Source organism: Lepus europaeus, chromosome 1, assembly GCF_033115175.1.
Source record: "Lepus europaeus isolate LE1 chromosome 1, mLepTim1.pri, whole genome shotgun sequence".
Classification (NCBI taxonomy): domain Eukaryota; kingdom Metazoa; phylum Chordata; class Mammalia; order Lagomorpha; family Leporidae; genus Lepus; species Lepus europaeus.
In genome coordinates this window covers 104,561,959-104,588,780 of record NC_084827.1, presented here as the reverse complement: position 1 = coordinate 104,588,780, position 26,822 = coordinate 104,561,959, and the positions used below count along the sequence as shown (strand labels likewise).

The 26,822-nt window shown below is 37.9% G+C and overlaps 1 protein-coding gene across 4 annotated transcripts in view; it reads left to right on the top strand.

Annotated features, from left to right (window-relative positions):
- FAP (fibroblast activation protein alpha) overlaps positions 1–26,822 on the top strand; it is an 83,753-nt gene that overhangs the window by 33,450 nt on the left and 23,481 nt on the right. For all 4 annotated transcript variants that reach the window (XM_062187407.1, XM_062187416.1, XM_062187400.1 and 1 more), the window contains 9 exons: positions 291–445; positions 2,335–2,438; positions 5,325–5,460; positions 9,698–9,742; positions 16,113–16,217; positions 16,316–16,386; positions 18,844–18,897; positions 19,981–20,105; positions 24,318–24,365. In XM_062187407.1, the coding sequence (XP_062043391.1) occupies positions 291–445; positions 2,335–2,438; positions 5,325–5,460; positions 9,698–9,742; positions 16,113–16,217; positions 16,316–16,386; positions 18,844–18,897; positions 19,981–20,105; positions 24,318–24,365 (843 nt within the window). The remainder of the gene's footprint in view (positions 1–290; positions 446–2,334; positions 2,439–5,324; positions 5,461–9,697; positions 9,743–16,112; positions 16,218–16,315; positions 16,387–18,843; positions 18,898–19,980; positions 20,106–24,317; positions 24,366–26,822) is intronic.

The window sequence follows — 26,822 nt, the reverse complement described above, 5'->3', positions numbered from 1 at the left end:
ATGCCAGCACTGCAGTCCAAGGCTTAACCTGCTATGCCACAATGCTGACCCCTTAAATACATATCTGATTAATGTCAATTCCTAACAAGACTAATTGGTCTTTGCTATGAGGGATAAAGCTAAACTAGTCATATAAACTCTGAATATTGATTTTTATAGAACCAAAGTATAATATTTGTCACAGCCACATTAAATACAACGTTTAAGCCAATAAGCAGCTATTTAGTAGTATTTACAATGATTAAGAGAAAGATATAATCATAATTAATACACTAGTACTTATTTTTCAGAGGAAATGCTTGCTACAAAATATGCTCTCTGGTGGTCTCCTAATGGAAAATTCTTGGCATATGCAGAATTTAATGATACAGATATACCAGTTATTGCCTATTCCTATTATGGTGATGAACAGTATCCTAGAACCATAAATATCCCATATCCAAAGGTACGTTGAATACTTTTAGCAGACCCTTTTATTTTTCTGGCATCAAAATGAGCAACCATTACTATGAATAGAGGTGGGATCAACAACTGTGCAGAGCTTCTTGTCCTTGCTTATTGTAAGAAAACATTGTACTGTGCTCTATTATTTATGTGGACATCTGTTGCCTTGGACATCTGGTTGTGCTGGATGAAATAGCCTTTGCAAAATCCATTGCAGAATTTTTGGAAAACATATGGTCTAGATCATGGGGGAAAAACAAGCTTAATTTAATTTCAATTTTTTGTCATGTTTCATGCTCCAAACTCCTTCTTGAATTTGCATGTAAATTCACAATTCACACTAGAATGGGAAATGCAAATGTTGAACTTGATGCTCCTGTCAGATCCTGGATGGATCTAGTGAGTGATAGGGAAAGATGGATTGGTGTGAATTCTGAATCAAGACAAAGTGTACACAGAGAGAAAGAAATAGAATCACAAATAGTCTAGTATTTATGTTAAAAGTCTCTGAGAAAAGTCAACGGATAAGAGATGGGTGTTTAGGTAACAGACTCCTCAAGGACTTTTGTAGAAAATTGGGAATTTAGAGACATTTGGAAGTGAGAAGCCTGATACCTGGACCCAAGATATAAAAGAACAATGATCTTTGGGAAGGTCTATGGGTGCTGAAAGAGATGAGGAAGTAGAAGAAAGAGATGAGAAAACCAAGAATTGAGAAATGACTGACACTCTTTGGGAAGCTGTGGTCCCGATTTTCATGTTTCTTTGAGGAGTAGGGTTGCTGAAATATCTGGCATTAGACTGAAGAGGTGGGACAGTTGCAAAGGACCAAGGAAGTCCTAGCTTGGAAGATGAAAGACTAAACAGTTCTTTTTTGTTTGTTTGCTTTTAATATTTAATTATTTATTTGGAAGTCATAGTTACAGACAGAGAGATGGAACGGCCGGAGCTGGGCTAGGCCAAAGCCAGGAGCCAGGAGCTTCTTCTGGGTCTCCCACATGAGTGCAGGGACCCAAGCACTTGGGCCATCTTTTGCTGCCTTTCCCAGGTGCATCAGCAGAGAACTGGGCTGGAGGTGAAGCTGCCAGGACTCAAATCTGTGCCATATGAGATGCTGGCACTGCAAGCCAGGGCTTAACCCACTGCACCATGGTGCTGGCCCCTGAACAGTTCTTTACATGAATTAAAAAAGCATTGAGTCATTGAGAACCAGCTACCTAGACTTTGTAGATTTAGACTATTACAGCTGTAAGATTCTCTTTTACTACAGTAAAATTACAGAGGGCACCTAAGAAGCTTGTCTAGGTATAAGCTAAACTGTTATGTAAGTTTTAGAAATACAGTAGCACAGAACCCACAAAACAAGAAAAGTGTAAACCCCACAGGCCTTTTATTTAGAACTGAAATTTCCCCAACCTTTTGGAGATGGTGGCAGTAGTAATGCAAGAAATTAGGTGATTGAGACTTAGTGATTATCTTAGACCAAACTATAGTATCTTTCCTGTATTTTTTCTCTTTCTCCTCTCCTCCGTCACCAATCCCTCTCCAGCACTTTCCTTAGCAGATAATTGATGATTATTATGATCATCTTAACAGTATGGGGAGAGCTCTATCTTGGAACTGGGTCACAGAATCACATTTGCATACCCCAAATATTTTTCCATGTAAGTCACAACTCTCTTCTTAAGCTTTTAAAATATGTTTTCACTCAAATGATACAACCTTTGTAATTGAAATGAAATTCCTCTTCATGTTATAAATTGAATGTCTTCAACAATAGTAGACTTAATGTTATTAGCTTACAAAAATATGTCTAAATCCTGACGTGTATTTAAAATGTTGCTGATAATTGGGATTTTCTGAGTTTACCTACCTCCATCTTCTTGGCAGGCTGGGGCTAAGAATCCTATTGTTCGGATATTTATTATCGATACCACTTATCCTGAGCACACAGGTCCTAGAGAAGTGCCAGTTCCAGCAATAATAGCTTCGAGGTAATCAATCTCAGATTCTTCTCATCTTTGTGACTTTTTAACTGAACGTTAAACTTTGAAATTTCTTTTTTAGTATTTATTTATTTATTCTAAAGGCAGAAATACAGAGAGAAAAGGAGGGAGAGAGAGAAAGAGAGAGATCTTCCATCTGCTGCTTCACTCCCCAAACGGCTGTAATTGCCGGGGCTGAGCCAAGCCAAAGCCAGGAGCCAGGAGCTTCTTCCAGGTCTCCTACATGGATGCAGGAGCCCAAGTATTTGGACTACCCTCCCCTGCTTTCCCAGATGCATCAGCAGGAGTTGGATCCAAAGTGGGGTGGCAGGGACAGTCCAGTGCCCATATGAGATGCCAGCACTGCCGGTGGAGGCTTAACCTATGCCACAGCGTAAGCACCTTCACTTCCAAATATCTTACTCAGAGTTTATATGTCTTTCTAGTGAGCTTGATGTGCACTCTACGAGAAAAATAAATAAATTAAAATTAGCACACAAAACTACATACATACAAAGTTAAAAGTCAGAAATAAGATTCTTAAATTGCCTTTTTAAAAGTGGTCCTTTTGGGGCCAGTGCTAGAGCATAGTAGGCTAAGCCTTCTCCTGCAGTGCCAGCATTCCATATGAGTGCCTGTTCGAGTTCCGGTTGCTCCTCTTCTGATCCAGCTCTCTGCTAAGGCCTGGGAAAACAGTAGAAGATGGCCCAAGTCCTTGGGCTCCTGCACCCATGTGGAAGACCGGAAGAAGTCTTAGCTTCAAATTGACCCAGCTCCAGCCATTGCTGCCATTTGGGGAGTCAACTAGCAGATGGAAGACCTCTCTCTCTCTCTCTCTCTCTCTCTCTCTCTCTCTCTCTCACTGTCTGTAACTCTAACTCTCAAATAAATAAATAAAGTAGCTCCTTTATACAAATAAAGGTGAACACAGTGGTAAATCTAAATGAAATTTTCACTTTCCTCTAATGCAGATGCAAACTTTGGACAATTAGATAGGCAATAAAATTTGTATAAGTCCTCACCCCATATGTTTTTTTCAAATCTAGATTACTTTCTCTCAAATGAGGGTTGTGACTCTCTGTATATCTTATGTGAATTATCAACAAGAAGTAATAATCCAGCTCTCTTCAAATACTCATACTTCTTACTAGGAAGCTGTCTATTTTCAATGGTCTGACTGTAGAATTATCTGATGAGGATCAGATAGGTGTAGAATTATCTGTTTGACACAGAGAGGTGAAGTATTTTCACTTTCCCACCATGAACACCTTCTCTGATTAGCCTGACCACAGCAATCTTCCATCCCCTCACCCCTACTATCAGCCCTTTGTGGTCTTTCTGATGGAAGTGAATAAGAGGAGGGGGCACCCAAGTCCCTCCTGTCAGACCTCCTGTCACTTCTGAAGGCTTGCCAGGCCAAGGCTTGGGTTTTGATCTCCTGTCTTATGAACCATCCTGAGCTGCATAATTGATCACTAGTGGGGAAAAGAAACCCATTAGATGCCTCTGCTCGGTCTTGCCAGAGTGGGTTCACTCTTGAATAATCAAAAATGACAAAATTTTTAGAGTCATTTGCCATTCCTCATCCCAACTTAGTTGATGGAAAATTGACTGTATACATTTTCTTAAAGTGTAATTTTCCTAAGTTGCAAATGGAATGATAGAAAAAGCACCACATAAGGAGTCAAAATGCCTGTTTGAACATCTTTAAAAATATTAACAATATGATAGTAATAGTCCACATATTTTGAATATTCATTCCTTAGCAGACATAGTTCTTAAGCACTTCAGACACTCTCAGCTCATCTTTTTTTTTTAAAGCTTTATTTATGTATTTATTTATTTGAGAGGTAGAGTTACAGAGAGAAGGAGAGACAGAGAAAGGACTTCCATCTGCTGGTTCACTCCTCAAATGGCCGCAACAGCTGGAGCTGAGCCAATCTGAAATCAGGATCCAGGAGCTTTTTCCAAGTCTCCCACGCAGGTGCTGGGCCCAAGCACTTGGGCCATCCTCCAGTGCTTTTCCAGGCCACAGTAGAGAGCTGGATCAGAAGACAAGCAGCCAGACAGGAACCTGCACCCATATGACATGCTGGCACTGAAGGTGGAGGCTTAACCTACTATGCCACAGCACTGCCCCCCTCAGTTCATCTTTGTTGCAAACTTTAAAACTGGTCATATTATTATTTCAATTTCGTATGGAAACATAGGCAAGGGCGGATGAAGTAAATGGCCTAACGATTTATAACTAGTAGATGTAAGCTTGGAATCCCTTCTACCCTTGTTATTTGGTGTCCAAAATTCTATGGCTCATTTAATGCTGATGTTTACAATATATCCACAATGTTCAGAGTCAGCAATCACTGCTGCCATTTATTGGCATCTGATATGTGTCAAATACTATTATAGGATATACATTGTCTCCAGTTATTACATAAAACCAAGTTTTAACGCCTGACCATGGTCACAGCTACAACTTGGCTTCCTACATAAATCTAACTGGAGACAAAAATCACTGTGTTTAACTCTCTCACATTTAATTAAAAGGGGAAAATTGAATTTCTCTGTACAAAGCAGCCAGGTTAGTGGTTTCTCCCCTTGCAGATTTACCAGTAACTTCAACCTACATCTTAAATTCTTTTCTAAGACTTAAACATTAAGGGAAAAGTTTGTGTGATTTAATCTCATTAGATGAATGAACTCTCAGATAGTTTTAAAAATCAGCGTATATATTTAAACCTTATCTCCATAGAAAGGAAAGTTTACTTTCTTCATATTTTCAATATTTTAATATTTTGTAATAATAAAATGCATCTGTTAGAAAAATAAATTAAGAAATTATTTGAATTTGATATTTGTTCATGGTTGTGATTGACTGTTTTGATTTATTTGCAGTGATTATTATTTCAGTTGGCTCACATGGGTTACTGATGAACGAATATGTTTGCAGTGGCTAAAAAGAGTCCAGAATGTTTCAGTCTTATCTATATGTGATTTCAGGGAAGCCTGGCAGATCTGGGATTGTCCAAAGGTAAAATATTTTAAAACTAATGGTATTCCCAACCACGAAAGCAGAATGGTGAGGTGTTCTTAGTGGCTGACATAATTATGCTATCAAGCTAGGATTACTGCATTCAAATCTTAATTGCTTAGCAGAAAAGTGCTCTGGATTCACCATCATTTTTATTAAATAAATGGGATTTTGTTTTCCTCCATGATTTTATCCTTGAAATTGAGTAGAGAAAAAGACTAAATGAGACAATGTGACATTAGAAAAATTAGGCATTTGATGCTCAATTAGGATAACAGTCCATCTTTTAGGTATTACAAAACCAGCAGTCAAGAAAAAAAGACAAAATAATGAAGATGAAACACAAAGTGTGTCTACTAGGTTTTCTTAAAAACCTAGTACAGGTTTTCTTAAAAACAAGCAGAGAACTGCAAATAAGACAAGTTCTAATAAATGTCAAAATTTAAAAAGATAAATTCCCAAAGAAATGGATATTATTAAAAGAAAGCCAAGTATTCCTATTTTTAAATCTAAAGCTGATGACTGAGAACATGACACAAAATACTGGATCAAGTTATCTTCTTAGTCTGGTACTCTTAGTAGAGTACTCCCTACAGCACTCATTTGGGAAGGAAAAAAAAAAAAAAAAACCTTGAAAATTAAGCACAGATTTATTGTTGAGTTGTAATTGTTTCTGCTACTCAAATCCAAACATAATCTGTTGAATTCATGAGTCAGAAAACTACTTCACCAAACTAAAAGCTTTAAATGTGTCTGTTTGTAAGTATTCATTTTAGAATCTAAGAAATACACAATGTTTTCTTTAAATAGGAAATTTGATGGGTACATTTCATGAGACTTCTAATTATGAAGAAATGTTTCATTAAATAAAATGTAAAATGAATCTACATTATAAAATACAAGCACAGAGCACTCAAAGTAAACCACTGAATTCCATCTAGAAATTAGGACACTGAGAAGGAAACAGTCATGTGAGTCTGGAAATATATCAGGCTATAACAGTCAACATTACTCAGGCTAAAAATATTTTTAATTACTTCCATGTCTGTAAAAAGTCTGAATAATTTTGATAGAATATGTTGGAAGCTTTTTTATTTTTATATTTTTATGTACAAAGCAGAAATATTTTGGCTTTAATGCAGTATCAAAGGCAAAAGAGGATAGACTAACCTTGCATATGCTTGAGTATGCTAGTGAATTCAAAACTATTGGTCTGACTAGAAAACTTTGCATGAGTAGATCTTCAATGTTTTCACTGAGTCCAGGTATTAGGGATTATTGCTTTAATTTTATTAGTTTGAAAACTGTGAGATTTATCATTTAGATACAGTTTTAACTTCTTAAAACTAGGCATTTGAGAACTGTGATTATTTTAGAATCTGAAATTCTAACTTATCAAAATCTGAGACAACTTTAATCTACACTGACAGGGCTTGTTTTTTGTTTTTTTTTTTTTTTGTTGTTTGTTTTGTTTTGTTTTGTTTTGGTTTGGTTTTGTTTTTTGACAGGCAGAGTTAGTGAGAGAGAGAGAGACAGAGAAGAAGCTCTTCCATTGGTTCACCCCCCAGATGGCTGCTACAGTTGGTGCACTGAGCGGATCCGAAGCCAGGTGCTTCCTCCTGGTCTCCCATGAGGGTGCAGGGCCCAAGCACTTGGGCCATCCTCCACTGCCTTCCCGGGCCACAGCAGAGAGCTGGACTGGAAGAGGAGCAACTGGGACTAGAACCCAGAGTGTCGGGGCTGCAGGCGGAGGATTAGCCTAGTGAGCCGAAGCACCGGGCAACTGACAGAGCTTTTAAGGTGCTCATTCAGGGAAGTGTAGAAGTACCTAGAAGCTGGCGCCATGGCTCAACAGGCTAATCCTCCACCTAGCAGTGCCGGCACACCGGGTTCTAGTCCGGATCGGGGCGCCGGATTCTGTCCCGGATGCCCCTCTTCCAGGCCAGCTCTCTGCTGTGGCCTGGGAGTGCAGTGGAGGATGGCCCAAGTGCTTGGGCCCTGCACCCCATGGGAGACCAGGAGAAGCACCTGGCTCCTGCCATCGGATCAGCGTGGTGCGCTGGCCGCAGCGTGCCAGCCGTGGCGGCCATTGGAGGGTGAACCCACGGCAAAGGAAGACCTTTCTCTCTGTCTCTCTCTCTCACTGTCCACTCTGCCTGTCAAAAAAAAAAAAAAAGTGCCTAGAATATAAACTTTAGTTTATAGCCAGAAAATAATGATTAAATTTAGAATACCATGTTTCAATAACCTTAGGATTCCCAAACAACCTGTTTTAAAATAGGCTGATATAAACATGGGATACATTTTCTGATTTAAGAATAACAATGTTGAATTTTCTAGCTATACTTGACTGACACATGTGTGCATCTGTAAACACACAGTATTGAAGGTTAAGTGAACTAGTTACATTTTATCCATATTGGGAGTCAGGGATAAACAGGAAAAGCAATAGTTACTTGTAATGTAACTATGTTAGTGAGATTTGTTAGGAAATTTATACTTTGAGGAGGAAACATCTTTTGCATTATTCGTCTTCCCCTGAAAAATTAAAACTAGATTTGCCTTTATGACTAGAAATAACTAATCAAAAAGATTTTACTAGTTCTTCGGGTTTCATCTTACTTATTTCCCTTGAGGCACTAGTCCTTCCTCATTTTTGAAAATCCAGACTATGTTCTTAAATTTATCACTCTCCTTGCCTTTTAGGACAGTACCATCTCTCATGGTGTTCCTTCTGCTTCATTGACTGTTCTTGTTCTTTCTAGCTTTCCTTCTGACTTCTCTAGAACTTTAGTTATTCTCCAAGTTAATGTACTTGCAAGATAGGCTAACTACTATAACAACTGCCTCCAACAATTCAGTAGGGTGACAAAGTATAAATTTATTGCACATTTACATAGCCACTCAATAGTGAGTTCACATAAATGGGGTATGGTGAGGGTCAGGGGATGAGATACCCTGTTCCATATAGTCATTCAGGAACCCAAGTTGTGGTATTTCTGCCATCTTCATCCACTGACTTTCAACACAATTCCAAATTTTTATTCAAAATTTAGCATTAGTACCCAAATGTGAAATGAAGAAAATGGAGGATGATGCATAAGAATTCTGTTATGGGTTTGACCTAGAGGAAGTATGAGTCATTTCTACTGCCACACCATTGGTAGAATTTATCACATAACTACATCAGCTGGAAGGGAGGCTAGGAAAATGTGTCCTAGCTCCCAAATTAGTAAAAGAGGAAAAGTTCTGTCAATTATCCTGCTGTCTCAATCACATCTCTCCATTTACTCTCTTTGTGTAATAATCTATACACATGGTTTCTGTTCCCTCATGCCAGTAACTCTCAAAGTTAACTTCTGAGAATTTGAATTTTTAAATATTTCTGACTACATCTTCACTGCTGCATCCTCACTATCAAGACCATGATTTGTCTTTGTCATTGTCTTCTCAACATAACAATAGCCTTCCAGTGCATCTCTCGGCTTCCTTCCATCTCATGCACTTCTAGTGCATTCTTTGTGTCATGATAGTTCACAGTCATGGTCTCCAAATTGTGAACTTGAAGTCATTGAAGGGATTACCTCCAGGAGAAGTGTCTCCCAGATCTTGCTGATACCTTTGCAACTTCTCTCAACTTCTAACTCCTCCTGCAGCTGTCCTCCACCAAATCACACTGAAACACCCGTGATTTACTAATCAGGTCCCGTCTCTACACTGTTAATTCTACCTACAATAGCTTTTCTCTAGATATTCGCTTAGAAAAGCTTATTCACTCTTTTGAAATTACTTATACTTGTCCAGTGTATTGCATTATGTATCAATTGTATTATGCTAAAATACAAGCCAGAATAAGATTTGGTAAAAATTGTTGATTTCTTGCTACTTCATAACACTAAGAAAACCAAGAATTTAAACTGAACTCTACTGGGAAGTTCCTTTTATCCAGTACATACCAAGTGTTTCGGCTGTGATAACTCCAAGTCACTGCATCATGGAAGGTTTGACTAGAATCATTAAAGATCTGCAATAAAATTCAGCACTCAGATTACTCATGTGTATGCAATAGCAATGATAAACTTGTTAATATAGTCCTCTTAAATTCAAGATTGATGTTATTGACTAGCAATCAATCGTACACCGACTGGGCAGCTTAACTGATACCAAATGTTCAGATTATATTTAGTAAAATATGTTCCTCTAATACCATGTTCCATGTGATCTTTTTGTCTTTTAGACTCAGGAGCATGTAGAAGAAAGCAGAACTGGATGGGCTGGTGGAGTATGATTTTGCTATCTTTTCCTTATATTTTAATGAAGCTGGACAGATGCTCAGCTATCAAAGAACTATTGGCAATGTATTCAAACTGGCACTATTTGTTTTTCATAGAAAAAAATTATCAAGGTAAAACATACAAACACATTGATTTTTGTGCCAGAAAATTTCACTGTCAATGCTTATTGGAATTCCGCTGGGAACAAACCACATTGTTCATACACATTGAGTTTTCAACTGGCTCGCTGATCATACCATAAGCACTTCTTAAACTAATACTATAAAGATCACTTTTCAAAAGGGACACAATCCCTGTTTTGCTAAAATTATATTAATTTTTGGCCATTTGAATCAAGGAAAAATAAACATATTAGTTGTCCTATAATTTAAAGACAACCTGTCCATCAATAAATTTCATATCAATGGAACTGAATTTCATATATATATGTATATACATATATATATATTAATTTGAATTTTTAAGTAAAAATTTGGTACCAAATAGGAAAATATTTGTTTTCTTATGATTTGTGAAGCTTACATCTGGACATTTTGGATAGCTTTATTCAGTGATTTATGAGGGTTTTAGTGTAAAAATTATGCTTTAGGGAAATATCAATATGTCTTATGTCATGTATGAAGAATACAAAACAGGACAGAGAATAAGTGCTGTGCAGATGCTGCTGCTTATCATAAGTACACACTTAAATTCAATTAGCATTTGGTAGGGCGATTGCAGAAGCCATGCCTCTGCAATTTGGACACATTATGTAAAGAAAAAGGAAAGTGTTAGGACCTGGTTTAAGAAATTAACGCATGATACAAGGGAAACAATTCAGAGTTAATTTTAAGATGATAAGCCATATAAAAATTCAAAATGGCTAAGGAAAAGATAAATGGTAAATTGAAAATCTTCACCTACTAAAAGCACTTCACTGTACGTTTTTCTTGTTACAGTGATTTTTGGTTTATAGGCTATTGTATTTGTACTTTCTTCAATTAAAGATACTTCAGTTTTAAACATTAACTAAGAAATAGTTATTATTTTAATGTATACTGCAAGTGTAAATTATATTCTGATATGATAAGATACCAAGGATAAGTGTGTAATTCAGAAAAAATTGGGAAGTACTATTTGAATTCACTTTTTGCCATTGAATAAAATATTGCAGGAACATTAGCAATGTTAGCAGTGAAAGAAAAGTATTCTATACATTTTGTAGATTCTTAGTAAATCAAAAACTTACCTTATAGAAATATGATTACTAGATCAGTAGTTGAAAATTTAAGGAAAGAGAAATATTAGCTTACTAATTTACTACCATTGCAAAAATTTCTAGTAAGGAATGAGGGAAAGAAAGAATGCTTGAAAACATTGAAAACCTTAGTTGTGTTCTTCATAATTTTAGTAAGTTTACTATAAGTTGATATAAATGATGCAATTTTACAAATAAATTGATCAACAATGATATCAACAACATTCTGAAAGACATTATCCCAGATAATGATACATATCTATTTTTAAGCTTTTTGAGGTCAGTTGCACCTTAATAATTTTTTAAAATGTGCATTGCACCAACCTTGCATTCTCAGCAAACATGAACAGGGTGAATGAATAAATGAATAAATGACCATGTAAAGCTGTAGAACATTTTTCAATACCTTCTATGAAGGCATAGAAGTGTTGTTTGGGAGATGAGGTTCCTAGATGAAATTAAACGTCATTCCAATCCAAAATTAGGTGATAAATGAGTTCTTTATCTGGGACATTTGTGTATATCACTTTAATATCTTTAGTTTTAGAATTTTATTGGGGACAATTTATTTATCATATGCACTAATTTCGATTTCTTAAATTGCATCTGTTAGTCAGTAAACCTTTCAAAATTCCAGAAGAGGAACTGTCCAAACTACTTTGTCCTAATAGCTTTTAAAAGGAGTAAGTTCATATACTCCCAACTCATTTGCTTTGAAAGAGGTATCCATTAGATTCTACAAGTTCTGCTGCCTTCCAAAAAAGTCAGGTCACAACTTTATATGGTCATAACTCAGATGCCATAGCATATGCTTTTTTTTTTTTTTTTTTTTTTTTTTTTTTGACAGGCAGAGTGGACAGTGAGAGAGACAGAGAGAAAGGTCTTCCTTTTGCCGTTGGTTCACCCTCCAATGGCCGCTGCGGCTGGCGCGCTGCGGCCAGCGCACCACGCTGATCCGAAAGCAGGAGCCAGGTGCTTCTCCTGGTCTCCCATGCGGGTGCAGGGCCCAAGCACTTGGGCCATCCTCCACTGCACTCCCAGGCCACAGCAGAGAGCTGGCCTGGAAGAGGAGCAACCGGGACAGAATCCAGCGCCCCTACCGGGACTAGAACCCAGTGTGCCGGCGCCGCAAGGAGGAGGATTAGCCTATTGAGCTGCGGCACCGGCCAGCATTTGCTTCTTTGACCTGTAATCCAACTAATGACAATGAAGTTAACTAGAAAATAAAACAAGGAATGTGTATGGATTTCAAACATTTTCTCAAGTAGTATTTATAAGGTCTTTAGATAAAGTATAGGCCAGTACTATTAGTATAAATTTAACCATGATCTCAGATAAGTGGGCGCTTTAGAATTTATCAAACAAAATTTAAACTGAAAAAGACTTGGAAAACACCTAATTCAATCTCATCTCTGAAGTGAGATTAAGTGATTTGCTAAAAGTAACTGACCTGTTAGTTGCAACCACAGAACTAGCAAATAGGTTTCCCCTGAGAACTCTATTTATAATTATTGTTCCTCCAGAACTAACACATTCAGTGTTTTAATTTGGCATAAACATCCTAACTTCTTTGGTATTTGACCAGAAAAATGACAACAAATTTTCTTAAATAAGACAGCTTTTACCCTGCATAGAACAGACCCCACCAAAATAGGATGTAATCAAAAACCTAGTATTTAACCCCTTAAATTAGGAGAATACACACTGAAAGCATAAAGCTTAGACCACAAAGTCACCCTTACATTATTTAAAAATAATTAAGCAATTTATTACAACTTTTTAGGCTATTAGGAAAATCCCTTGTTTCAGAATAATTTTCTACTTAATATTTGAAAGCCTCTGTTTTGACTGAATGTGGACTCAGTTTAGGTAGCAGCCTCAGATATTTAACAACTGTGGCAAGATGTGACATTATGGTAAATAATTTTACCTTCAGAGTAAAATATTTTAAATGGCTTTGCACTTCAAATAGAGATGAGTTGTTTATCAGAAAATCTGAGCATGATAAAGAGACCTGTATAAAGGACTTGTTAAAACGGAGGGCAAACTGCTCATAAGCACTTAACTAGGGTCCAGGTGTGACTTGCTGCAAGAAGCACTTAACTCAGAATGCATTACTGGCCTAGCTCTGGCAAAGTGAATGCGGAAATATTTCACACTCTCTTTACTTCATCCAAGTTACCTGTTGGCCCAAAGCGGCTATCGCCAATGTGTGCAATGAAAGGGGAGGAGATAACAGTCTTTGCTTAGCAGAAATAGTCTTCCTGTTTGCCTGATTCTAGCATCTTGTAACACCCCTCCATGTTCACTTCTTATTTTCAATAAAAATAAAATTTTAAGTTTTAATCTAGAACAAAACCTTTTTGTAAACTTTCCTTAACTATCTGATGACTTGTGTGTGAATAATTTTTTTTCAATGTGACATCTTAATAATGTTTTGTGACCCAGTTTCCATGTTAGTAATTAAGACAGTGCAGAAAATAAGTTTGAGTAAGCAGTAAGAGGAAGACATTATAAAGCAGTTACTAGTAAGTATCTCATCATTTGGCTAAGAGGGTAAAATTTTAACCTGAAAGGACAGAGTGATTTTTTTTTCAAAGACCTATAATGATGAAATTCCATCTACAAATTTGAAAATCAGAATTCCCCACTTTGAGTCCTCTTGGTTCTTAATTTCACCTAGATACCTGGGTCTCAGTACATGGAATCCTTCCAAGGTCGGTCTTATTATTAAAGAATCTAATTAAGAGATCACATTGGGAGACAGCAGTTTCTCTATTCTATTTTTCATTTTGTTAAAGACTTGCCAAAAGAATAACTTTAGATACATTCAATTACACTGAGTTTATTTGGGCGAAGAATAATTCATCAATCAGGCAGCCTTAATCCCACAACTACAGAGAGCAACTTGAGCAGCCAGCTTTTACAGGGCAAACACCAAAGCAACCCCCAGAGACACCTGACTGACTTCAACTAGGAGTCTGCCTTTGTGATGAGATATTTGCCTTGCTTGGGCATGATATGATGAGTTTGCCTGTGATCCACTGAAACTGTGCTGTTTGTTATGCTCCTAAATTAGTTTTCAGGGTTTTTTACATACTAAATGAGGTTGTGCTTTGTTATATAGGAACTCAAAGTATGGAGGATAATTACCTCCTGATTATTTAATTTAACAGATTTATTGAACCTGTGTCAATGTGATAAGCTTGAGACACTGTATTGGTTTCCTATGACTGCTGTCATAAACTACCACAAATTCAGATGCTTAAAAAGAATAGATACACACTCTTTCACCATTTTGAAGGCCAGAAATCTGAAATCCAGGTGTCAGCAGGCTCAGCCTCCCCCTGAAGGCTCCAGGAGGAAAAAAAAAAAAAAAAAAAAAAAAAAAACACCTTCTTTGCCTCTTCCCTAGCTTCCAGCAATCTTTGGCATCCTTTGGTTTGTAGCTACAGCACTCTTATCCCTGCTTCTATCATCACATTCTTTTCCCCTCTGTCTCCTTCTGTCCTCTCTTCTGCTTAGGAGGACACCAGGTTTAGGGCTCATCCTTATCCAATAGGATGATATCTTCAGTTCTTGCCTTGACTCAATCAGCAAAGCTTCTCTTTCCAAAAAGGGTCACATTCTGATTCTGAGTGGAAGTGAATTAGGGGTGGGAGGACACTATCCAGCCCACTACAGATACAACATCAAAGAAATTACATTTTAATGTCATACAAACATAATCTTTTTAAGGGAAATAATGATCAATTTAATCAAAAAGGCCACAATGATCGGATCAGATGTGGAGCCATTAAAGAAGTCTGCAGTGACCCCTGCTCGATTCTTGCTCAAGAATGGGTCTCTGTCTCCATCTCTGTCTCAGTCTCAGCATGATAATGGGCTCAGTGGAGAGTCAAGCATGTTGGTCCTCTATCCCATGTAGGAACACCAGCTAGAGAGAACTGGTTTTACTTGATTTGTGTGAATATCATCTCTGCATGATGCAAAGAAGCTCTTTCCTTATTTGATTATTTTACAACTTGCTATAATTTCACCAAGCAATAATCAGGAAACAAAATAAGAAGTAGGTAATTTTAGAAGACAAGTCAATTTATTATTTAAGTGGGAGAAACATGACACTAGTCTGCAAAATTTTGTGTAAAGACATTTGCAGACTTTCAATTATCTGCACCATTGAGATGTTGAGATGGGGCTTGTTTAGTTCTAAGGCATGCTCTTGAGTGTGCAGTACCTTAGCTCTAAGTGGGCCCCAGAAGGCATCCAGCATACCTTGGAGAAAGCCAGAGTGAGATAATGAGGTCAGTGGGCAGAGTGAGCTGAAGGAGTCAGTCTCCTTCATCTCGGGTAACATTTTCCTCTCAAATCCAGAAGCCCTCCATCATTTAAATGTCCTTATTGAATCCTTGCCATGAGGGGCTTGACATCAGACAAATCAAAAATTAAAAGCACTGTAAGCCCTAATGAAAGTCACTCTTTGTCAAATACCTCATTTTAAAGTCTGCTTTGGTTAAATATTGACATGTTGTTGTGATTCCTATTAAAAAAAAAAAACTTGGCCTTTGAGGGTTCTCTTTTCAAATTGACACATAATTGTCCATATTTATGGGGTACAAAGTGAAGACTTGATATATGCAAGCCCTGTGAAATGATCAGATCAGAGTGATAACCATATGCATCATCTCAAACATTTATGGTTTCTTTGTAATGAAACATTCAAAATTTTCTCTTCCAGCTATTTTGAAATCTAAGAGTATGCTGCATTATTAGGAACTTTAATTATCATCCTAATGTGCAGAACACCAGAACTTTTTTCTCCTAACTTTAACACTCTGTTTCAAACTGTGCAATTGCAGCACATAGAAATCCAGTCAAATTAAACATAATAAATCCAGGGGTATGCAGTCACAAGCACACAGTACTTGGAATGTGAAAGTACTTCTTAGACTCACTAGAAAAGCTGTCTATAAAAAAGAGTGCCGTTTCCGATGTGAGTGACGGAAAACTGGGAAGCCAAGCATTCTGATTCCCATACATATGACCAGACGTTGCTTTAGAAAGTTATGGTTTTTAGTTCAGTTTGTCATTTAACTATAACCCCTGTTAATTTCTTTCAGTTCTTTGTTTCAGCACCAGTTTTCAGCTATGATGCCATTTCATACTACAAAATATTTAGCGACAAGGATGGCTACAAACATATTCACTATATCAAAGACACTGTGGTACGTTCCTTCCAAGATTTATCTCCTCAAAGATCATTCACTTGAGGTTGCTCAAATAACGCTCAGCTTCACACAACATAATGTTTGTCTTTTTATAGGAAAATGCTATTCAAATTACAAGTGGCAAGTGGGAGGCCATAAATATATTCAGAGTAACACAGGATTCACTGTAAGTATTACACCACGCGGGATGCACCATTCAGGTTTTAATTAGCTCCAATGGACGTACAGATGATACCGTGCTGTCTGTTTTAGTTAAGAGTGTTTTTGTAGTTTAGTTCAGACATCTGTGATTTCAGTAAAAAAGCACACTCTTTAATTATTAACATGATTTCATTCTATATAGAAAATTCAGTGGTTGGATATTTCCCTTCTGATATTTGATGGGTAATATATAGAAGTATAAAATTATTAAACAATAACTGGTTCTAGAGGGAAACTTTACTTTTCAGCACTTGAAGCAATGAACAAGCTTCAAAACTCCATGGAGAATATTTTACAGCGTTCACTGTTATATAAGATTATTATCTGTGACAGCTATCATTTATTGAGTAGTTACTATGTACCAGATACTGTAAAATATAAATGCTTACCTTACATTTACAGATGAGAAAATTGATTTTCAGAAAAGTTAATCAATTTGGCTGAAGATCACACAATTAGTGGCTGACTAGGATTCCAATCTAAAACACATTAAACCTAAGGTTCTTATTAACCTCGACACGGAACTTCTTTCTTCCAGTTCTTTACTTTCATTCCAACACATACATGTATTGTCTAAATAAACCAGCTTAAAATAATCACTTATGATAAAACTACACTAATCAAGAATTCAGATCTCCTTTTTCTTCAGATGCAGGCTGAATCCAGGTATGTCCTCTTTGAGCTTGTAATTTGTCTGCCATTCACTGGAATTCTAGGAGCAAAAGGGGTAGATCATTCAAAGCTCACTGGACAAAATCTGTCACAAACCTTTTGCCAATCTGTGAAATTCTTTGTATCATGGCCCAGGAACTTGAACATTCTATGGAGCTGCCATTAAAATTTCTCCAGTTAGGGCAATCAGTCTAGAAATTAAGATTCCAGCTAAGATTCCCATGTCCGCCATTGGAGTTCAATTTCATGCTCTGACTCCTGGTTCCAGTTTCTTGCCCAGGTAGTTGGGTTTCTACCATCCACATGGGAGACTTGTATTGAGTTCCCATCTCCTGACTTCGATGCAAACAGCCCAGCTCTGGCAGTGGTGGCATTTGGATTTGGGGAGGGAACCAGCTGATGGGAGTGCTCTCCCCCAACCCCAACCTCCACCTACCCACACTCTCTCTTTCTGTTGCTCTCTCTCAGATTTTAAGAATCTTCAGAGTAAAGAGAATGAGAAGATGAAAACATGTGGGAGATTGATTTCAGGTCTAGCTTGTTCAGGAGGCAGGGAAGATTAAGGCAGCAGACCAAACTGTGGTCATAATGGAGGTCCAAGGTGACAGAAACCAGCCCTGGAAAAGTGGCAATGAAGTATAAACCGGGGCCAAGACTATGCTTCCTTCTCTTTGGCATGCTTAGCACTTGGCACAGTGCCTAACACAGAATTCAAGGAAAGGGTAGATGGCAAGGCCAGATGGTGCTTGAGCAGGAGTTGAGTTACTGGAAAGTGGGAATGTGGACTCTGCAGCCGTGTCTGAGCTAAAGACATTGGGGAAACTGCCACATGATCAGAAAGCTGGTGGGGAAGGGCTGTTTGGAGAAGATACCTAGTTGTTTAGTCACAGGTGGTTTGCAATGATGTGTGAAAGTGATGATTGCAACCATGTGAAGCTAGTAAAGACATGTAGAAATACGCTAGCAGAAAAGATGAATTTGATACTAAGAATGAGGCGTGTTCTACTGCTTCTTCTTTTTGTTACAGCCTACAAAGTTTTTATGACATTAAGGATGTAGATTTACCTGAGCTATGGAAGCAGCCTGAGGCTTAAAGCAAGCACTGTGATCCCAGACTTTTTAACATTCTATTATGCTGTTCCTAAGAACAAAAGATAGTTATATTGCTAGATTCAGATGAACTCACAGGGGAGTGAAAATCATATCACTGAACTGAATTAAAATAGGTTAGAACTGGTACCTGAATAACTAAGTAATAAGTATATTGTCATAATTTGGTGTGTATCTGGGTACATTAACACACCCTTTGTGTGATATCCAATGTGGGTGAGATTCCCTGATATAGCAAACTTACCTACTGTCAGGGTATCAGTAAAATAAATTCAAATTGTGTTCAGAATCAAAAACAAAATTAACAAAGTAAAATGAATACACTAGTAATAGTCATGGAAAAAGAAAGGTAGGATATTAATTAAAACTTTTAGTTTATTTATATCCTGGTTCATTATTAATGAATCAAAGTATACTTAAAATTTTTTAAGCTGCTAAGCATAATTTTAACTTTCTCTATTGTTTAGGAATTCAGAATAAATTACCCAAAATGAAGCTATGAAAGTAGTGATTTATGTACATAAGTTCCAATAAGTGTATTCATTAGATTAATGCTTACCTATATTATTTGCTATACTAACATCAGTTCTAATAATTCTATTATAATTTAAACATCAATACTTACTCAATATCTTCTCAGGTTTTATTCTAGCAATGAATTTGAAGGTTACCCTGGAAGAAGAAATATCTACAGGTAATCTTTGACAATTCATTATGGTATTTAGATAGAAAGATGCTTGAATCAAGCATGCCATATATCTCAGGAGATGTAGAATATTTTCACAAGTGAAAATGTAATAAAAATGATTCATTAATTAAGATAAAGTATTCAGAGAATATTACTACCTAAGTGTCAAAAAACGCACACTCCCAAAATGCTGGTCTACACAAAATATTTATTTTCAAAAGAATAAAACAGAGAATTGTAATGTTGATATAATTACTAAACACTATTTAGATGGTGCTAATTTCTTCAACAAAACTTAGAGATTATTGAGTACATTTGTTTATTTAAGAAACATTAGCTGCTTCTCCAACATTTCAGCATCACAACAAAATATGAACAGGAATACTAACCATAACAGAGGACACAATCCCTCCATCATACTCCTCTGTTTCCTCCTGGATCATGATCTTACCTATCTGGTAGGGAAAATCTATCTTGGACCCTGCTGTGTCCCTGGCTACCTGCTGCCATTCCCAAGGCATAGTCAAAACACCAGCATTCTCAGGCTGAGCACCCATGAGCCCAAATTTTCTGCTAAAAAGAATGAGAGGTACAGGAGGAACTTAGAACTGTGGTTTCTATTTCAGGTTTGCTTAGTATTAATTTCCCTTTCAAGATAAGTGATAAGAACAGGGACCTGTTTCCTGATGCTGCTGCTAGATTTTCCTTGCATGTTTTGCTGTTGGATTAAAAAGAGAGAGATGGGAAGAAGAGGGACTATGCATTTCCAACCACCTTGTCAAGGAAGAGATTAATGGTTACTGAAATTGACTACCGTGTTCCCACTGCAGGTGTTAGCTATTTCTCCTACCCTAGGAAAACTACAGAGGGCTCCTCCCTTAAGATTTGTGCCTATTCAGGCAAAAATGGATTAAAAATCAACTTACATCAAAATACTGTGATTCCCCTTTACTTTAAATTATATTGGCAACAGAAAAATAGAGTGGGTTTGATGTCAATATGTAAATTAGTCACTTTCCATAGAGTAGTACATTTTGATAAATACAATCTGAAAAATTTCAGCTTAGCTTTATTTTCATTTGCCTCTAGAATTAGCATTGGAAGCTATCCTCCAAGGAAGAAGTGTGTTACTTGCCATCTAAGGAAAGAAAGGTGCCAATATTACACAGCAAGTTTCAGCGACTACGCCAAGTACTATGCACTCATCTGCTATGGTAGGTGATGGACCTAACGCAAGCAGTAACATCTCCACTGCCATGGTCATCATCCTTGGCACCACCATCTAGATGATCAATTCCCAGCTACAGGTTATTAAGCACTTCTTATATGTAAGGATCATCTCTTATCTAATAGTTATATAAAAAAGGAAAGGAAGATACTGTCATCCCTGCTTTTTTGCAGTTGAGAAAACAGAATAACTTGCCAAAGGTGCACACTGCTGATAAGCATCAGCAGGGATGGAAGCAAATGTCTGTTTCCTCTACATCCTGTGCTCTTAACCACCACGTTCCACAGGACCATGACGTTGCATACACACGCATTCTACCAGCTATCTACGGCAGCACTCCAGCAACATCGTAAAAGGAAGCCTTTCTCTGCTAAACAGTTGCTGGACTTTGGCCTCATTTGCCCAGAGAAATGTCAAACTCCTACAGCCAGAGGAAAGAACACTGGCCTAGAATCCTGAGATTTCCCTACTTGGAGACCAAACCATTCTTCAAACTATAGTTCCAGTGCAGATAGAAAGTTAATTTTTATCACTTAAGGTGTCCTTTCTATATTTGGAAAACATCATAATTCATAATATATTTAAAAAATCATAGGAAATAAAATATACATTTCTTGGTATTTTAGGCTGTGTGCACAAATCAGGACTATTTCTAGTTGAATAACTTTAAACACAAGATTTCATCTTAAACAAGTGGCAAACAATAAAACAGGTTAAGAGATCACAATAGATTGATAGGCAGCCCAGGGATTTTGGAAACTGACTTTGGGTATCTCTGATTCTCCAACCTTGTATCCTTCCCCCAGCTAGTCATCTGATTGAGGGCGTGGGGTGGAGTTCCTGCAAAATACATGGCCCCCTCTTGTTTCTGGTATCAACTCCCCGAGTAGAGAACAAGTGAAGCCTTTGACTGGTTAGGCCCCGTAGGCCCCTTACTCAGGTGCCTATTAAGGGAATCAAAACGAAAGTCACCCTGCTGTGCCATTTCCCTCAGTACAGGCACTTGGCCCCAGAACCCACGCCACAGCTCATTTGAGTATGTGAACATGAACAAGCATCTTAACCCAAATGCTCCCTTCAAGATGGCACAAGACATCAGTTTGAAATAACACTTTCATAAAATGTTTGGTCAGTGGAATCTTTGAAATGTCAAGAGATTGTTGTTCATGACCATATGTGCTGATTGTAGTTAAGGCATTTAAAGGTATACATTAAATGTCCCTCTCAAGTTGTGTGCAACATTTTTCAACCCAAGCTAAGTATTTATGCAACATATACTGAAAGCTTACATGCAAGGCACATAGTATCTTTGCACCACCATACTGAGTCATCTGCTTATCTTACTCTGCTTTCCTTTAATCTTTGTATTCAAAGGCAAAGAAGAATGTCTAATACATAATAGACATTCAATGTTTGCAGAGTATACATTGGTGTCAGAAAATGTCAAAACCATGCTATCTTTGGAAAAGTCTACCAAAAACTTGTCCTAGGCAGATTATTTACTGGCATAGTCTTCAGTGACACTACACTTACATACATGCATTTATATGTATATGCATTCTGCCTTGGTATAATGCTTTAACATTTTGGGTAAGCATTCAGCCACATTTTACACCACTTTGTCTTCCTAATATTTACTTCAGCCTAAGTGTCCACTGAAGAAATTTGGAATCAAAGACTAAACTCTCATCAAAAGTTGGTGCAAGAGTCCTTTCTGGAACTTGAATCGCCTGACTTTTCCACCACTCACTCTTCCTCGGCAGTATGGTAATTTCCCATTTAGCAAAAAATATACTGTGTGGGAAGCATCACATCGTCTGGTGTTTTTGAAGCTCCAGTAAAATGAGTCACTGCGCCATCATAGGAAAAACCTTGAAATCTTTCCCTTTAGGACTAAGAGTAAAGCCTCATTATGTAACTTCAAACTCTCTAGAGGGATGGTAAGTCCCAGATGACAAGATTAAAATGGGTGAAAGCATATTGATGGTGCTGATGGAACAAAAGCAAGGCAAAGCAGAAATACTAGACATTTGATAATTAGGTCATTAAGACCATCCGTGGTTCACGGCATCAAGAGCTGTCAGTCCTTGGTTTGCCTTATAGTTTAGGCAGAAAAGATATGCAGGTTTTTGTGAATTGAACTGTACACCCATGAAAATCTATCAGGTAGATGCTGATTGATTAGCATCTAGAAATTTAGATCCATGCCTTGTTTCCTTACAATCTGGCCAAAAAATGGAATGTGCGTGCTTGTCCCTTCTGAGAATGTGAAAGAAATACTGACTTAAATGAAAATCTCTGCAACTGTATTCTATACCATTCTGAGATATCACACAAAACTTCATTTTGGGGAGATTCTGATATGAAAAAAAAGCTCTCTTTTCCCATTCCCCGGTTATACTGAGGATTCAGGCAGAATGTAGAAAATCACCTTTATTACTTAGAAGCGGCTTAGAAAATGTGCCCAGGGTGTGTGCTTTCCTAAACTTGTACCCCAGAATTACAATTACTCACACAAATGTGGGTACAAGTGAACAGCGATGGGCTTCCGCTGCGAGGCCCAGAACTCTCATTCTTGTAGCACTGAGGAACAGATCAAAACCATGTTGTCTGCAGGCAGAGCAAAACAGAAGGAGCTACTCATACCCAGGCCTCCTCAGACTTACCCAAAAAGTCATCTCTCTTCTGCTTTGCACAGGGCTAAGGATGATATTCTTAAGGTGTTCCTTCCACACAGCCGGAAGCAAGCAGCAGCGATGGCAAATGAACCTCTAACACTGGTTCTCCACATGCATTGCTCATAATTCATTGACTATTGGAGCAAATTTTTCCTTTAAAATAAATTTCTGGGAGTTACTGATTCTGTAGTTCAAGGAAGTGATCAATAATTAGTGCTTAAGATCTGTAGATCTTGTTTAAAATTGCCAGTTCCTGCACAGGGAAGCTGAATTCTATATTGGAATTTTTTTTTTTTTTTTTTTTTTTTTTTTTTACAGGCAGAGTGGATAGTGAGAGAGAGAGAGAGAGAGAAAGGTCTTCCTTTGCCGTTGGTTCACCCTCCAATGGCCGCTGCGGCCAGCGCATCTCGCTGATCCGAAGCCAGGAGCCAGGTGCTTCTCCTGGTCTCCCATGCGGGTGCAGGGCCCAAGGACTTGGGCCATCCTCCACTGCATTCCCGGGCCATAGCAGAGAGCTGGCCTGGAAGAGGGGCAACCGGGATAAAAATCCAGCGCCCCAACCGGGACTAGAACCCGGTGTGCCGGCGCCGCAAGGCGGAGGACTAGCCTGTTAAGCCACGGCGCCGGCCTCTATATTGGGATTCTTAATGGAGAGTACGCCAGATAGACCCACTCATCTTCCCGACAGACTCACTCTTTCCTTCTGCTCCTGAGGGTGTTGGTAGATGACAGCCCCTCTGGAGATGGCTCTTGTTCCAGGCCACATCTAGTGACTGCTTCCCTAGGGGATAGAAGCCTCCTGTGTCACCCTAGTGCCAGCAATTCTGTAGACCATGCAACTCTAGAGCTCCCCATGGAGTTGGTTGGGGTCTGTAATGATAGTGCTGAAACCCATTCAGTAACACCCACTCCCCATCATCACCACCATAATTTTCAGGTGCACAAACCTCACAAGCCTCTGTCTGAGTCTGTTTCTCCTGGAACATGACTGACTGCCACGTATTTGAAAAGAAATCATATTCTATATAAATGTACTTCTTCTACATGTATTAATTACTTGGGGAAAAAAAGGAGGGAAAAAAAGGTGGATTTTACCCACCAAAATAAAATGAACAATGAACCAAAAATCCACATTCAAAATACAGTCTGGGGGAAGGCTGTTTGATAATAAAGACACAACTAAGACTGGCCCAGGACAGCATGAGTTTTTCCTGTGCACAGGGTTACTGTCCCTGTAACTTGTGGGGCCCCTTGTTGTACAATTATGTCTTAACCACTCAGGATTCCTCTGGGCAAAGAGTGCATGCAATGCTTCTCATATCTGTTCTTTTACTCGGCTCTGATTTCATGTGTTGTTTAAATGTAACTTAAAAATTATGTTACTTCTCTATGGGAAAAAATAGCTACAGGATTAAAAGTGTCTTTGGACTTGACCCTAATCATGAATGCTACCAGCAGTCTTTGTTAGAACTCCCTGTTACTTTGACACTAACCCAGGTTTTCTTCATTCCTGCCCACAGGTCCAGGTCTCCCCATTTCCACCCTTCATGATGGCCGCACTGATCAAGGTACTCACTCCCCTGCTGCTGTCTTGTCTAAAGACATCCTGATGTCATGGAGATGCTCTACTAGAGGAAGCACAACAGTGTCCCCACATCAACAAGGGGAACTGCGGTGAAATCTCTTACCTCACACTTTATTGTTAAACAGAGTTGAATGGTATTTGGGTCAACCCTGATCACAGAATTGTAATGAATTTTGCAGTGGTAACCTAGCATTACTCAGATAGATTATATTACAGGGATTAATTCTATCTTCTGCAACTAGCTTTAAAAAGCAAAGAAAATTAGAGTCAGAAAGAAATAGCATATTCAATAAAATATCCCTCTTATAAAAGCATTCCTGTTTAGGGGGAAGGGTTTTGTAGGTGTGCTGTTGTTGTTTTGTTGTTTTGTTTTATAGCATCACAAACTGGAGACAAATTCTAGGAAACTTCTCTAGTTCTGTTAGGAGCAGAAGGTGACTATCACCCTAGCTTTTTTTCTGTTTTAACAGCTACATCACATTGTTGCCACGTATGAAAGCCCTGAAATTTGGAGGCTCTTTTCATTTTCAACTGCTATCAAGATAGTCCTCCTCTAGCCTGAATTTGTGATATTGGCTCAAAATCATTCACAGCTCAAAGATGACCATTTTTGCTCTCAACGGAGTTATCCAAGTGTGTAATTGCTCAGATACTCTTCCTGCTGGTTCTTCATTATCTTTTGATTTACTATTAAACAACATTATAGGGTTAGAGTTGTTGGAAATCAGGGTTAATGAGGGACAAGCAGATGCCACTTCCTTCAGCACTAATAATGCCTGTGACTGTCCATGATCACTTTGGTGACAAGTCAAGAGATGGCTTTGGGATTAGTTTGGCTGTCAGCTCAATGGCTCAAATATAGGTGAAAATAAAGTACTGAAGAAAAACAGTCAGTTCAGGAGCCCCAGTCAGAATAGGCATTATAATAATGGGACTGTGAATTTAGTTTCATTTTGAAGTTTTTTTAAAGTCTGTCTAATAATGAAATACTTTTAAGAATAGCAAGTTACACTTCTTAATCTGACTCATTTCAACTTTCAGTAGGAAAAGTTTTGGTGCAATACTATTTTCAATCCATAAGTTTTTGTTATAATGGAGGTAAACATGGATGCATAATTCCCATTTTATCATGACTGCAAAATAAAAATCAGCTTCCTTTTCCCATGGTATGAATCTCTAATTTCTTAATATCTTTGTTATATTCCCAACAGCACCAATCTCTTACTGCTTTCAAAGATTCATTGCTTCATGTAATACTTACAAAATACGCAATGTTCATATCACTCTATGTACACCATATGTGTTGATAGATTTTCTTACTTAAGCAATACAGTTCAAATGCTTCTAGAACATAGTTCTGCAAACTTGCTTAATTATAAAATTCTTCTGATGTATTTATAATAAATACAGATTCACAGCCTCTCTCCAAATATTCCAATTGTATATATCTCAGATTGAGTTTGGGAATCTGTAGTTTCAGTAAATATCCAGCTGCTATTTTAGAGTAGATACACTGTCTTCATTTATTTTTAGGATTTTTAAAGCTATTTTACATTGTATTCAGCAGCAAAAAATTTTACTCAACAAATATTTATTGAGCACCTCCCGCATTAAGCAAAACATTGTGCTAGATACTAGTTCTAGAAACAATGGATACCAGTTTAGGTATTGTTTTTGCCCCCTGGATTATAGATCATGGAGAGAGCAAATGTCTGAATAGGCAGTTGTGTAGGGTAAATAAGGTAAAGTTCTCAGATGGGGAAGAAACAGAAACCATAAAAACACATTAGGAAGAATCCCTCCTCTGGGATTTTAAGTTTGGGAACAGTTCCCTAATGATAGCCACATCAAACCTGACACTCAAGCATATGACGAAGGGATTGATGCTGATTAGATGGTGGGTTTGCTCATACAGATTGATATTAATGCTGTTTATTGAAAAGAGGATTTACTGTGGAAACCAGGTTATGGAGGGGGAGAAATGATGAATTTTGTTTCAAATGTTGAGTTTGAGGTATTGATAGACTATTCAAGTGGATCTGTCCTAGAGGAACGTAGTTTTTTATGTTGATGTCTGAGGATCAGTTTGTACTGATGATGACAATCAATAGGACATCATTTTTATATTTTTATAAGGCCTTGGAAATGGGTGAGGTCAGCAAAGTGGGAAAAATTAGGGTGGGTTGAGTTAGTAGAGTGAACCTAGACCAAAAGCGTATGGACCACCAACACTTGAGAAATGAACAAAGAAAAATGAGTGAGCCTGTAAAAGAGACAGATTGAATAGAAGGAGAGGGAACTTGCAATTATGATTTCATAGAATGCAGGGAAGGAGATCTTGAGGAGAATTGTTCAATTCTGTCAAATGCTGTGGAGAATGAAATAAAACTGCCTCTCAGTCAATGACCTTTGCACGAGGGAGCTTGGCATTACCTTAACC